The 15,482-nt window shown below is 44.2% G+C and overlaps 1 protein-coding gene across 2 annotated transcripts in view; it reads left to right on the top strand.

Moving 5' to 3' along the window:
* Srgap3 (SLIT-ROBO Rho GTPase activating protein 3) overlaps positions 1–15,482 on the top strand; it is a 245,248-nt gene that overhangs the window by 189,520 nt on the left and 40,246 nt on the right. For both annotated transcript variants that reach the window (XM_027931911.2, XM_027931910.2), the window contains exons 8-11: positions 169–270; positions 2,521–2,718; positions 6,662–6,746; positions 13,159–13,186. In XM_027931911.2, coding sequence (XP_027787712.1) covers positions 169–270; positions 2,521–2,718; positions 6,662–6,746; positions 13,159–13,186 — 413 coding nt within the window. The remainder of the gene's footprint in view (positions 1–168; positions 271–2,520; positions 2,719–6,661; positions 6,747–13,158; positions 13,187–15,482) is intronic.

The following is a 15,482-nucleotide window of genomic DNA, read 5'->3' as shown; positions in this document are numbered from 1 at the left end:
TCTGGCGTTGCCATTGCTACGTGAGCTAGGTGACCTTGGGGAGGTTGCTTGACCTTGCTGAGCCTGTCTCATAGGCTGTGGATCTGGATGTCCATGTAGCCCTTGCCCTAGCTCCATGCAGGTGAGGAGGGCAGTGCGCAAGCACAGTGATGGCTGTCCTTTCTGCAGGTGTGCCAGGTCAGCGCACAGCAGCCTGTGCAGACGGAGCTGCTCATGCGGTACCACCAGCTGCAGTCCAGACTGGCCACTCTCAAGATTGAAAATGAGGAGGTGAGTGAGCCCCTGCCTGGGAGGGATTTCCTCACAAAGGCTGCTGTCCTGGGGAGTCCACTCTTGCCATGGAACGCATCCCAAATGATGTCTTTTCTATAAGATGGAGAATCATACAACCTTGAAACCATATACTCCAAGAATCTGTAATGGCCTGGGAATCTGTAATCACAAAACAGATTAATAAATGAATGAGTTTGGAAAAATACCAGATAGCATAGGCACTAGGTTAAGACACTCATAGGGCTCAGAGGTGTTAAGTGAAAGAGAAGCAGAGGAAGGAGGACTCTGTTCAGGGTGCTCACTTGTAGGGTAAGCTGCAGTCTGTAGGTAAAGAGCTGTGTGTTCACTGGTGTAGAAAAGAGACCAGAGGGAAACATTCCAAATGTAACAGTGGTTGTGTCTCCATTGTTGGATTTGGGGTGGTTTCTGTTGACTTCTTTCTGCTTTTATCTATTTTCTGCAATGAGTTCCTATTTTTGACATCAGAAATCATAGTAGGTATTTGAAATTACACAATGAAATAAACAACCCAGGGCACTCAAGCTGCAGCATGGCTTTAGAGCCAGCCTTACCCCACCTGGCACACGACCCACAAAGCCTGGTGGCATGGCTTCACTACTGGGTGGGTGCAGGTGGAAATCCTAGCTGAGCTGCGTTCACCTTGATGTGGACTGAAGAGGCCAAACTGGAAACACCCTGTCCTAACATAGACACCTCCTTCTAAGCAGGACATCAGCCAACCAGAGGCCCCCCGGAGAAAGGACAGATTATAGGAATTGTTACCCAAGGTTGTGGGCAGGTTTATCCTTGAGAAGTGAAGTCATTTTTGGAGGTGAGAAGACAGTCTCTGTCTCAGATCTCAGGGGGATTATCCTGGGCAGAGAGGGCAGTTTTGCCTTACATCTCCACAAAGGACAGAGTGAGGACAAATGTGAGACAGATTGTAGCTCAGGACGATGACGAATCAAAGCGGTCCTGGGGGAGGGAGGTTATATGGAGACAAACTGTGCATTGGGTTTTTAAGCCTAGCAAGAGACAGGAGATGAGCAGAGTATTTTCTTTCTTTGTTTATGTCCTCCATCTTTCCCCAAAGGACTTTAAGTTGTTTATGTGGAGCATTATGTGGATAACAATGTTAATGGAATTTAAATTGGAAATCAGAGTCACAGAGAAGAGATTGAAGCAAATATTCCTCTCTGTGGACTGTAAATGGGCATGACCATCCTTGAATTTAAACCTGACCTTCCTGTCATTCTGTGGTCAAAGTAAGACTTTGTTTATTCATTCATTTATTCATTCAACAAGCATTGAAATACTTACCGAGCACATACTATTTGCTAAACATTGTTCTGGACAAATATAACATAGTACCTCCTCTCATAGAATTTTCTAGTGAGGGTCACAGATAAAAATTAAAACACAAAACAGATTAATAAATGAATGAGTTTGCAAAAATACCAGATAGCATAGGCACTAGGTTAAGACACTCATAGGGCCTGATGTCATTAGAAGGTGACATTTCAGCTGAGCCTGCGTGACAAGAGAGCTCGAGTGGTGATAATTTTACAACAAATGTTGATGCAGTTTTTCCCATGACTATTTTTGGAGTGACCTTCCATCAAAGCACAGTGTGTGCCATTTAGACACCATGCAGCAAAAGGGTGCTGTGAGGTTGGGGTTCTTATGCCCGTATTTTGTACCCTTTGTGGTTTCACTCGACTTGGGAGAGAGATGAAGTCCTAACTAACAGTCAGAGCCTCAGCCACTGTTGTTGTCTCGGGGTCTCCCTTCCCTCAATTTCACCTTTGGTAGGGATCAGCTAGCAGATGGCTGGAGCATAGCTACCTACCATTTTCCAGATTTCATCCCATCCCTCCTCTGAGCAAAGAGAAGGAGCACCTTCAGTGCTGTTCCTATTTGACTGATCACCTTCCACTGCAGAAGCTGGTTGGGGACAGCATAACCAGGCAAAGAGGAACACACCTGGAAATCTGTGTCCCTTGTGCATCATAGCATCCCCCCAGGTTCCCTGGCAGAAGCCATACCATGAAATGACTTTAGATGGGGCACCCTGGCTTATTCCCCCAGCCAGCTGTGCAGTCTTGAACCAATGACTCGTTTCCCTTGCTTAGCACCTCAGTGCACCTTGGTCCATCGAGTCTCCTAGAGGCTTTATATGAAATTTGAGAAAACACTTTAAATTGTGAGAAAGAATAAAGGTCTTTTGTGGATATGCTTTTTCCCCAGGTTAGAAAAACCTTGGATGCCACCATGCAGACTTTACAGGACATGCTGACGGTGGAGGACTTTGATGTCTCTGACGCCTTCCAACACAGCCGATCCACAGAGTCAGTGAAGTCGGCCGCATCAGAGACCTACATGAGCAAGATCAACATTGCCAAGAGGAGGGCCAACCAGCAGGAGACAGAGATGTTTTATTTTACAGTACGTGGCATCCTGGACCCAGAACCCATGTCTGCTGTCCCTGTCTGAGATGTTTGGGAATGGCCTGATGGAGTAAGGGCCAGCAAAACCACCCTGGTCAATCAGACCTAAGAATCTTCCAACATACTTTAACATTAAGTTGCCTGGCTGAATTTACTGTAATGCAGAAAGTGAATTATCAGTGGGTAATATTGACATTGATCTTGGGTGATGGTCATTGAAACTTTTCTGCTTTAGAAAAAAAGATCAAAGAGAAAGTTCTGTTCAGCTAGGTTAGAAAAAAAATGAATAAAGGAGTCAAGCATAAGTTCTAAACAACTACCCTAAAATTATGCAAATGTTTTATTGTGTTGAATTGTCTTAAATTTGGGTGTAAGTTTTAGAAATAATGTCCTCAGCAATCCAAGCATATTTCTCATGGAGTTGCTAGCCTCCCACATGAAATCCTTACCTTCCATTTTGGCTGGGGGCAGGTAAGAGCAAGGCAAAGGGAAAAAGGGGCTTATAGTTGAATTTGGGTTTATTGAGTATGGAATATTGGAATTGTAAGGGAACTATCTTCCATTTGAGCCATTTCCAGGCCAGAAGATCATCAAACTCTGCTTGAACGCCCCCAGGATAAAAAGTTCCCTCCTTCCACAAACAGCCCTTCTGTTTGGGTTCTGGCTAGCTGGCTTTGGGTATATGTTTTCTTTTATCTCTGTTACTTTCTAAAATATACACACTAGGGTTTCTGGCTGTTGATCTAGATTCTGTTCTCTGGCGGGACCCAGAGGGAGGCTAATTCTTCAGTCTTTCCATGACTGCAGGAAGCTGAGTTTTCATTTCTGCAGGCCACATTAACTATTTCTTTCAGTTCTGTCTTAAAAGCTTTTGTTTTGAGCAGGCTGAGTATCCCAGTGACTTCCTGAACTCCTTCTCTTTGTCAGCGCCTCTTCTGCAGCGAGACAGCCTTGGTCTAACCAGCACAGAATAGAGTACATTCTTACTTTCTCCATACAAGGAGCTATACTCCCATTCTCATGTCCTAGGATCATATTCATTGTGTGTGTGGCCATGAGCCAGGCCTTCCTCCTTTTGAAGGCTCTGTAGATGTCTTGGGTAGTTCTCATGTTGGTCACCACTTAGGTGTCCTCTTGATGAATTCATTTCATGGTTCCAGATTGTCAACATCCTTATGTAGGAGTTCAACATACACACTGTCTTGTCATGTGTGAACATGGCCTCCACACCTTAAGGTTCATCAATAAAAATAATGAAACGGGTGTGCCAGGGCCAATGCCTAAGACAGACGAACTATGCAGGGAGGTTGATACTGATTGGATTGTGCTTACTTAGCCCATCACAAACCCACCCAGTTCTCGCATCTGACTTCATCTTGGCCTTATCAAATTCTTTGTTGAAAACCAGTAGTTGCACATACCACATTTCTTCCATCAACATTCTCTGACCTTATCAAGAAAGAAAACAAAGCTGATCTTTGTGAATCACCCCAACCCAATTCCTGGCAGTCGCATTCCCACTGTATTCACAAAGACAATTATGGGCTAGAAAGATGAGTGAGGAGTGTGACATGTATGAATAATAACTCACTTTGACAGTAGAAGCAAATAAATCTACCCGGCAGAAGCAGAGAAGGGGGTCCAGACTGCTTGAAGTTGAAAGAATTCTGTAATGTCTTTTACTAAGTGTCAGAATATGCTGTCTACTTTTCTTAATAATCAATTCATCCACCTGGATGGCTGGTCCATTCTCTCACAACCCTTGTTCCTATTTTTAACATTATTTTAGACCTTTGCAATGTTGCTTTTAATGCAAATATCAATACAATATAATGGCCTTTTATCTTTCATCAGTCACCTGGGTGAAGTTCATACCCACAGGTCACAGAGCCTTAGGGGTAATTGACACTGGCCAGAAGATAACAGGAGCCTGAGTTACAAGATCAGAGCTTCTCCTGCCAGAGGCCATGAAGCCTGGTGGACAGAATACTTGCTTACACCTTAGCTCTGCTTTTTATGAATTCTTAGACTTGTGATAAAAGAGGATGTTGTTATCTGGAAGCATTGGTCAAGAGCCTCTGGGTAGCAGGAAATGTTTGTTTAAAATGCAGGCTCTCAGACCCTCATCCTCCTCATGATGGGGTCCTGGAATATTTAATGCTTCTGTGCCTCCCTGTGTCCCTGAGGTGAAAAGCAAGACTCGAGGTGTTATAGAACTGAAATCTGGGTTGACATTATCTCCAACTGGCTACAAAGCCACCTGTCCTCTTGCCCACACCTGGATCAACACTGAGTCCATCTCACCTTACACAGAGGAGAACAGGAAAGCCCAGAAACGATCAGTGTTCTGCTCAAGGTCACTCAATGAGAGAGCGCAGCTCTGGGCTTCTGTTTCCTTCTGGGTGGAAAGGACATGATGATGCATTTGCCATTTGCTGTCCAAGAATGTTGGCAGTCTCTGCTGCATGTGTGTGAAACCTGCTGCATGCTCTGCAAATGCAAAGAAGAGTGACTCTTAGGACCAAGAGCCAGGTCCTCAGAGATAAGGGCCATGGGAAAGGGGAGAGGATGCTGTAAAGTCCCACCTCACAGTCATTCCAGAAACTACTGGCATGGGCCAGGGTGAGGCCACCCCAGTTTTATTTGTGTCAGTGTCAGCCCTCTTCCCTGGGAACCCTTCCCAAGATAACTGTCCTCAAGGGGGAAAAGGTGACACTAGGGACCCTCTTCTCCAGGAAAAATTGCGACTGTCCTTAACTTTCAAGGCTTTCTTTTTTCTGCCACACTGACGTGTGCTAGCTGGGTCAGGAGTGGACCTCCTTGTGGTAAACCAGCTGGTAGGTTTGGGGCAGTCACATCTCTTCCTGGACCTCATCTCAGAGCTTCTGCAGTTGCCATGCCCTCTGCTTGCCAGTCTCTATCCCTCAGGTCCCCACATGTCCCTTTTCTGCCTCCTTCAGGCGTTGGCCCAAATGTCCCCTTAGCAGTGACATCCCCTACTTGGATTCCCAGCCTGCTCTTTCTGCTTCATTTTTATCCATAGCTTTCACTACAGGTTGGCACTTTACTTATTTTTGGTTCATTTACTGTGTCTCTGCCCACCTTGGTTGGTATGGCCTAGGAGGCAGAGATTTAACTAAACTCCTGCCTCTGGTTGCTCACAGTGCAGCAAAGGCAGGCCCCAGCAGGGCTCTGTGCCTGTGTTCACATGGTATAGGATGGAGGGAGCAAGAAAGCTGCTACCTGTGTGGAGGTGAGGCTGAGGCCCAGGCCAAGTATGGGCAGATGGCTATGTTTCTGTTCTGGAAGGTTCTCTGTCCCTCAGTACTGCCCCAGACAGCACTGAGCATAACCTAGAAAGCAGCCTGGGACTAGTCCTAGTCACTATTGCCTTTCTGTAGCACCTTGGGCAAGTCACTTTCCTGTACCTGTCTCCTTGCCTCATTCACAGGAAGAAGAAAATCATATTGCCTAATGTACTTTGGGCTCTCTTAATGGGAAAGTCTCTCCAGGGCCTGCAAAACCCTTCGTCTTTTAGAATGTGACCATTTGAAGGAAAGACTTGCCCCCTGGCTCCTCTTTGCCAGCTCTCGAGCTGTAGCTGCCTGGCCATTGGGATGGTTCCCATCTTGATTGTTCTTGGCCCAGAAACACAGTAGAGCTTTGATAACCAAAGAAGACCTTTGCTTTGTGCTACTCACAGCCCTACCTAAGAAAGCAGATTTCACTGTTCCTATCCTCCTGGGGCTTCCTTTGTGCTCCCAGACCCTACCTTAAAGCCTAGCGTCCCCCAGGGACTGGGCAGCCACTTGGAGAGCTAGGAGCAGATGCAAAAGTCTGGGCTGTTCAAGGATGACCTAATCTCCCTACCCAGAGGTCCATTCCAGAGGCAGAGATCCCATCACTTGTCCTCTAATTTCCTTTTACCCTGTGTCTTACAGAAATTTAAAGAATATGTGAATGGCAGTAACCTCATCACCAAGCTACAGGCCAAGCACGACTTACTCAAGCAGACACTTGGAGAAGGTGAGTTGGGTGGTGGAGGCCCCAGGAGGGGCTGTTTTCCCCACTAGGTCCTGTTGTGTTCCCTGGGGCTTCTGAGCTGTTTAGGCTTGAGACTCTGAACCCTTGGCAGAATAGGGCCTGGTACTGGACCCACCTGCCAGGACTGGGCAACTGGGGAAATTGGGTCCAGTCTGGCTGCAGAAAATAGAGGGTAATCATGGGTCTTAGTTTAGGATATGGGGGAAGGTCATGGTCTAGTACTCGTTAGGTAGTGGGTGGGAATCCAGGAACCTAAGGGTCAGCATTGATGACTTTCAGCAGATGCCAGAAATATGGATAGAGTGCCCGGCAAGGGTTCTAGGTCCAGAGAAGGAAATTCCAGACATATGAGACATGGTTTAGTCCTTGGAGGACCTGGAGACTAGGCTTAGAACCACCCAAATCTTCTAGTGACAGTTGAAATAAAACCCCAGCTGCTCTCATGGCACATAAGCCTCTCCGTCACTTGGCTTCTGCTTGATTTCCTGACCTCATCCATCACTCTCTCCTTTCTGTGTTCCATCCAGGCAGGGCAAGTCTTTGCCTTTCAAAATCCACCAAGCTGATTCCTGTCCCAGGGCCTTTGCATCTGCATGTGCAGCCACCACCCAAGCCAGAATAGAAAACGTTTCCATCACCATTAAAAATCCCCTTCTGCCCCTTTCCAGCCAGTCCTCCCACTCTACCCCAAGCAACCACTAATCTGATTGCTGACACCATAGATCAGTTTTGTGTGTTCTAGCTGGTCAGAACTGGGAGGTTTGGGGGGTAAGAGAAAAGTTTTATAACCTGATTTGAGTAGTGATTATACACAGGGGGCATACATTTGTCAAAACTCATGATTGGCGAGTAAAGGGGGAGAGGAGTTAATTTCAATGAACTTTCTCTTTATCCGCACCTCTCCCCGCCTTAAATTCTACCCATTCTGACATTTCGGTATTGACTAGGGAGTAGAAAGGCTGAGGAGGGTGTAGGTAACAAAGAGGGTAGAAAAACAGCAAGAATGAAGGTGTAAGGGAAGAGACAGAAAGTCCAAGAGAAGCTCAGGGGAAGCGGGTAACAGGGTAGCTTCCAAGACGAGGAATGGACAGGAGGATTAGTTTTTATGGGCCTGGCTCTGGGGACCATTCTCATGAGCCCTGTATGAAAGGCAGGCTCATATGAGTTTGTGGCTACTTGTATTTTCAGAATAAGATTCCCTGGGTTTAGAAAAAGTAGATGTTCTTTTAAAAAATAAGATCCTATGAGTCCTTAGACTGGGAAGAGAAAACTTCTCTCTGGCTCTTCCCTGTGCATTGTCAGATGGAAACTTTTATTGCTGTCCTTGCCTGACTGGCCCTAATGAGATAATGATAATTATTATGGTTGGTATAACTCCTGGTCCATTTGGTTTTCCAAGTTTATTTAGCCTCCAAACTCACCTTGCCCTGAGATATGGCTCTCTTCCAAGTTTTGAGCTGCTAGCAACAAAAGCTGTAAGAACATGTAGCTTTAGACGTACAGGGCTGCTAAGAAAGAACCATCCAGAGTCTCTTCTAGTGAACCATCCATGGAAAAGCCTAGCTTGCTTCCTTTGACAATAGGTCTTGGTACACTGGCCAATTCTAGAAAAGTTTTTTGAATGAACTTTTAATTTTACAATAGTTTTAGATTTGCAGAAAATTTAGAAAGATAGTACAAGAGTTCCCACATATTCATACCCAGTTTCCCCTATAGTAACATCTTACATTAATATGGTATATTTATCACAATCAATGAATACTGATATACTATTATGAACTAAAGTTAGTAAACTACTGACTGACAGAAAAAAAAACTGAAGCTGAATAAATTGAGACCAAATCTTCATTCATTTTTTAATATCTACTACACAGTGAAGTATACTATGGATTCTTAGGATATTGAGTGAAAAGAGAGAATTTGCAACCAGAAGAATTTGATTCAGAGTGAGAATATTCTTACCCAGTGGATAAAGGGGTACATGGAAAAATTGAGCAGCCAAGAGAGCTCAGAATCTTATCAAATTCATTCTTCTGAGTGTTGATCAATGAATCGCCTCTACTGAGCATTTTTAAAAATATTTTTTAGTTGTCAATGGACCTTTATTTTATTTATTTATATGCAGTGCTGGGAATCAAACCTGGTGCCTCACACATGTTAGACAAGTGCTCTACCAGAGAGCCACAATCCCAGCCCTTCTACTGATAAGTTTTGACTTCTCTATTCCATGGAATCTTTTCTAAGAGTTGGGCCAGGGTATGGTTGTACCCGGATCAATGGCTCTTATATGTTCTCTGACAGCCATTTTGAATTGGGAGGGATGATTTAGAAATTTAAAAGCCAAACAAGAAATATAAGGCCAAAGGAATATTTGGCTAAAAGATAAGGTGTTTTGTTTGTTTTTTTAAAGAAGTTTCATGTCTGATGCTTCAGTTTATCTCTAAAGTGCCCTTTTGGCAGCAGGTTCAAAGAAAAGTTACAGGAAGTACAAGGTCTTTTTGGTCACCTTTACTTAGAAGTGAATTTCTTAATGTGATTGACCCCAGGCACACAAGTTTTAAAGCAGCTAGGTTCCCTGTTACAAATGCTGCTGCTGTCACGTTGGGAACAAGAACATATATCCTCTTCTGCCCTTGGCTGTTGCTATGTCATTTTATTGACTAGAGAACTCTCAGTTTATCATCATCTCAGTTTATCATGAGTCTTAGATCTAGGACCTTTTTATTGCTCTGAGGTTTGGGTATTCTGTAAGCTCCAGGGCTTATACCCTGATGAGGTGGTTTTTCAGGTTACTAAGATCCCTCAAGAATTAATAAATGCATTGTCTATAACAGGGATGGGATAAATCTTTCAGGCTCAAACTTAATAGCCCATCATAGAGCAAAATGGCCACCAGGACTAGACAGTCTGACCTTCTAGAAAATGGCTGAGGTACCAACTATAAAATATGTGTCTTTTAAATCTCAGCACGTCTCAGGAGGTTAAGAACAGAGCATTTTTTGATTTCTGACATTTGTTAGAAATTGAAATACTATTCCTAAAGATATTGATAATGGCATTCTTAAGAGCTAGAAAGAGACTATAAAGCTGAAGGATCCTGCTGGGCACAGTGGCACATACCTACAATCCCAGCAATGTGGAATATTAAGGCAGGAAGATTGCAAGTTCAAGGTCAGCCTCAGCAACTTAGTGAGGTCCTAAGCAACTTAGCAAGACACTAGCTCAAAATAAAAAATAACAAGGACTGGGAATGTAGCTCAGAGATAGAGCATCCCTAGGTTCAATATCCAATACCAAAACCAAAACCAAAACAAAAAGGATCATATGTTAGATATGTTCGATTCCTTGTTAGAGGAAAGTCTGCCTTAAGTGTGTTCTGATGTTCTACTTCCATGTCCTAAACTCTTTGATTCCTACCCCTTCCCTTCTTCCCTCCCCACTCCATCTGTCTGCTCATCTATCTAAAAGCATCACTGTGCATGGCCAGGGGATACCGTGGTACACAAGACAGATAACATCTCAGGGGAAAGAGACTTCAGTCAACAAACAGCAGTCATGCATAGCTTAATGATGGAGATAGCTTCTGAGAAACACACCATTAGGCGATTTCACCATGTGCAGAAGTCATGGAGTACTCGTACACAAATTTGACATTCTCTGAGTAGGAGGCTAGACCATACATAGAATATACATATATGATAGCCTGCGGCTCCTAGGGCCATGATGAACAAGGTAGCATGAGATTAAATCAAGCAAAAGAGAAAATGATGTGATTAAGACACTGAACACAAGATATATGAGGCTGCTGCCTGAGTAATGCAGCACACTCTTTTATAGTCAACTGTTGTCCGGTAGGAGTACATTCTAAAATAATTATAAAAAGTACACTAAGCCATGCGTAGTGGCATGTGCCTGTAATCCCAGCAGCTTGGGAGGCTGAGACAGGAGGATCAAAACCAGCCCCAGCAACTTAACAATGCCCTAAGCAACTTAGCAAGACCCTATCTCAAAATAAAAAACAAAATTTTAAAAAAGGGCTGGGGATGTGGCTCAGTGGTTAAGTGCTTCTGGGTTCGATCCCTGATGCCAAAAAACAAACAAACAAAAATTATCCTATAGTAAATACATAAATGAGTAAAATAGTTGTTTATTATAATTACCAATAATTATGCACTATACATAATTGTATGTGCTCCATTTTTACATGATTGGCAGTGTAGTAGATTCACACCAGCATCACCACAAACATGGGAAATGAGGGCTGGGGTTGTGGCTCAGTAGTAGAGTGCTTGCCTAGCACGTGTGAGGCACTGGGTTCAATTCTTAGCACCACATATAAATAAAATAAAGGTCCACTGACAACTAAAAAATATTTTAAAAAACATGAGAAATGCATTACACGACAAGGACATTATGGTGGTTATGATGTCACTAGGCAATGGGCATTTTTTGGCGCATTATAATCTTATGGGACCACTCTCTTAATGTCATTGATCAAAATATCACTATGCAGCTCATGACTATACTGAGTAAAGAGTAAAAATTACGATAAGCCCCATGAATGACAGATTTGGGCTGAGCTAGAAAACTGTATATGGCAGGCAGGGAGGGGGAAATCACCTCCTCCAGGAAGTGATGTGTAAGTTGAGGCTGAAGGCTGAGAAGTGTCAATCACATACAATAATTGTGGAAAGAGAGTTGGGTCAGAGGGATGCTATTAAAAGCCAAGCATCACCTTTAAGGATACACTGAGTTTGAGGCAAATTCTACTGGGGCATCTAATCTTCCCTAATCCCATGTGTGGGAAGGTGGACCAAGTTCCCCAGGAAAAGCTCAGATATGAAGCCAGACAGCCTGGATTGGAGTCCAAACTGTATACTTAAGCAGGGACTTGGGACAGTCACTTCATCTGTTCAAATCATTTTGCTTGTCTGGTGTTACAGGGTTGATACCCTGTGTGCAATTGTACTGTGGCACTGCTGCATGTCACACTATTGCATACTCTACTTTTGGACTGTTATAATCATTAAGCACTGAGCTTGTTGAAGGTAAAGGATCTGTTTATTCATTTACTCATTCAACAAATATTTATTGAGCACATGATTTGTGCAAAACGCATGATTTGTGTCCAAGACTGTGGTGTTATGGAAATTTTAAGAACAGATGAGATTCCTTTTCTATAGAATGTAGTGATGTTTAGTGGAGATAGACTGGGAATAGACAAGTAAATAAGAAGCAAGAAAAATATTGATGTTAAGCCCTATAAAGAGAGAAGTTAAATAGATAAAGGTGACATAAGGAGATAAATGTCTGCTTTAGGTAGAAGAAGCTTTTGTCTGGACCCAACTTTTCAGTGGAGACCCAGAAGGCAAGCAAAAGCCAGCCAAGCAAGTATACGGGGAAGAAGATTCCAGGAAGCAAATGCAAAGGCCTGTTTGAGGACTGTGCAGAAAGAAATTGTGTCAGGAACATCATGCTCAAAAGAGAAAGTAGGTCCAGATAGTTGGAGTAGTAGCTCACAGGATCAACTCAGATCTCAAAAGCCTTTAAAAAACAGTAAGAGGCTTAGATTTTATTCTATGTGCAGTGGGAGGTTATTGGAAGGTTGTAAGCAAGAAAATGACATGATATTATTTGCAGTTTAAAGAGATTTATTACCCATCATCTTCATGAGTCCAGGATGGATTGTACTGGATAGAAAAACTGAGTAAAAGGAACATGGGGACCTGGGAATGTGGCTCAGTTGGTAGAGTGCATGCCTAGCATGCACAAGGCCCTGGGTTCAGTCCCCAGCAAAACACACACACACACACACACACACACACACACACACACGGAACTGGTCCAAGATGGAGGGAAGTGGGCAGATTTAAGGAGGAAATAGTTTTCAAAGATGATTCTTACGCTTCTGGCTTAAACAAGTGGGTGGGTGTCCCATTTATTGAGATTTTGAAGACTTGGGTAGGACTAGGTTTGGGGCATGGAAAACAGGATGTGTTTTGGGGGAACATTTAAGGTGAGAGATACTGAGAGGATAACTACTGGTAAGTGAATGGATAAGGAAAATTTGGTCTGTCTATACAAAAAAATATTACTCAACCAAAAAAAAAAAAGGAATGAATTACTTAATCATGCTATGTGGATGAACCTCAAAAACATTATGCTAAATGAAAGACACTAGTGCAGAAGGTCACATGTTGGACGATTCTGTCAACGTCCAGGCAAACCTACAGAGGTTGAGAGTAGGTTGGTGGTTGTCTGGGCCAGGTGGTGGGAACAGTGACTATAAATGGGCACAAGGAATCTTTTTTGCTTTTAGGGGGAAAAAACGAATGTTCTGATAAAAAAAAAAAAAAAAGCCAATTAAACATCACCATGTACTTTTTCTCCCCAGGGGAGAGAGCAGAATGTGGCACCACCAGGTGAGAGTTGGAAAATCTTGTTCTCTTTTACCCGCTGCCTGAGGTCGGTGTGGGGTGGTTGACGAGGGATAGATAGACCGCTGGGAGCGGGGGAGGCTGGGACGCACTTCACCAGCCAGGGTGGTGCGGATGCTAAGGGAAGGCACAGTGGGCGGTGGAGGTTAGAGGTTGCTTCGCTTGTTGTAGCACTGGAGTGGCGAAGCCACGCCCCCTGAGCTGGCGAGGGGCTGGGGGCTCTGTCCGAGCTGCTGTGGGGCATTTCCCCTTGGTGCTGTCCACTAGGTGGGTCAGCAATATCTACCTTAGAGCCACAGAGGACAGCCAGTAGAGGCCAGAGGCTGTTGACACCCTCCCACCCCCCGCCTCTCTTTTGTTATGTGGCCATTGAGCGAACTGCCCACCTAAGCTGGGCAGGCCCAGCCTCGGTCTGGGTTTGTCAAGCAAGTTTGGGGGGTTTGGCTGATATTGTGCACAGCTGAGCATACGCATGCGCGCGCGTACACACACAGATGCGTGCTCACACATCCGCGCTGCCCACACCCTGGCTTGGACCTCATGGTTACCTGGATGGGCTGTTGCAGAAAGTAACAAATGGGCAACTTCTGCTTTCTCTTCAGCTTGTTCAACATTACCCTTTGCGCTTTTCCCTGAGCACACCAGAGCCAGTGAACACTTTGCCTCAGCAGCTGAGAGCTCATGGGCTCACTTGCCTCTGCTTTCCCAGAGCTTAGAACTTAGAACCATAAGCAGCTCTGTCACCCCCCAGGTTGTTCCTTGGAGCCCATCCATTTCAAAGTTCTCAGCAAGAGCTATGAGGCTGCTGGACATGAACTCAATCAGTGGTCTGAAGGTCTGCACTTTGCCGCAGTTGAGAACCACTTTTTGCCTCACTTTCTGGGCCCAGTGACCTGATGGCATTCTTTCCAACCCCCCACACGTCCTTCCCAGTGGCCCAGAATCCTGGAAAGCTGTCCTACTTGGCAAGAGCAAACATGATCCCCCAACTCTCCCCTGCTGCTTGGGAAGGGAATAGGCAGGGCAGAGACTTGGAAAGCTCCAGGCTTTTAAGAGTGTTGGGACAAGGGCTTTCCAGAAATTCTGCCTGTGCAGCTGTTCCTCTGGGCCTGGGAATTTAGGAACATCAAAATGATTCACACCAGGCAAGGACCTTCCCACATATGGGGCAGCAGATGTGCAGGGTCACTTTCGAAGAATCTTTCAGAAACAAACTTATTATTATTACTTTTTTTTTTTCTGGCAAGAAGATGTTGTTATAATCCCAAAACACAGAAGCCATATTTTATACCGAAGTCTGCAAATAGTGGAACAGATGGAGATGAACAGAGCCAATCCTCACTTCCTCCTCATTCCTACAACTCAGGCCGGAGAAGATTGCTCCAGCAAATTGCTGGAGCGGAGATCTGTAATCAAACCCTTGGCCAGGTCTCCTCCCTCAGGGGAATGTTGAGGGTTGATTTTTCTTTTCTTTTTTTTTTTTAATTACATAAAGCCCTATGAGGCCTTGTCTTCCACACCCACTTTAACCAAGGACTTGGAAAATTCAAGCTAAAGTTACCAGACCTCACACTTAGATACCCTGCCACTAAACTCTAGACCTAGGAGAGGATGCACTCTGGCTCCTGGCCAAGGTCAAAGGCAACTTTGTTCATAAACTAGAAGCCTGTCCTTGCCTCCACAATCATTATTTAACTTGTGGAACTTGTTGCCAACTTGGAAAAAATTTTTAAATTAATCACAGAAGGCCCTGGGTGAAATGTCTCTGTACTTTGACTCTCTATACCTTTCATAGACCCTTGCACATAGTCACTCTCATTTAGGATGGTCATTTGAGCAGGTTCCCTAAGCCAGGTTGCTGGTAACTGTGTCTAGAAGGGCCAGTTTTTGCACACCAGATGCAACATGTTGTATTTCTCACACTTAAGAACCTTATCTTTGAATAGTCCAAATTTATAATAACTATAACTTAGGCTGGCCAGATGTGATATTGTACTTAAAAAGTATATGACAAATGGCAAAGCCATGGAAAAACATGAATTTGTAATTATTGTCATTCAAACAAAGTTAGCCTCCCTAACCCAGGGGGATGTGCCCTGTGGTCTAGATTAGAGGTGAAATTACTTGACATAGTGTCTAGACAAATACAACTCAGCACATACACAGACACATCCCCCTAGAGCTTCACTGCATTGAACTTCGGTATTGCCAACATTTTGGATTTGACATCCATGTCTATTAGGTTTTCTAGGGAAATTTCTAATCACATTGTTTTGGTCAC

Source organism: Marmota flaviventris, chromosome 20 (genome assembly GCF_047511675.1).
Source record: "Marmota flaviventris isolate mMarFla1 chromosome 20, mMarFla1.hap1, whole genome shotgun sequence".
In the NCBI taxonomy this organism is placed as follows: domain Eukaryota; kingdom Metazoa; phylum Chordata; class Mammalia; order Rodentia; family Sciuridae; genus Marmota; species Marmota flaviventris.
The sequence above is the reverse complement of the archived record's forward strand: the minus strand, read 5'-3'. Positions and strand labels throughout refer to the sequence as shown.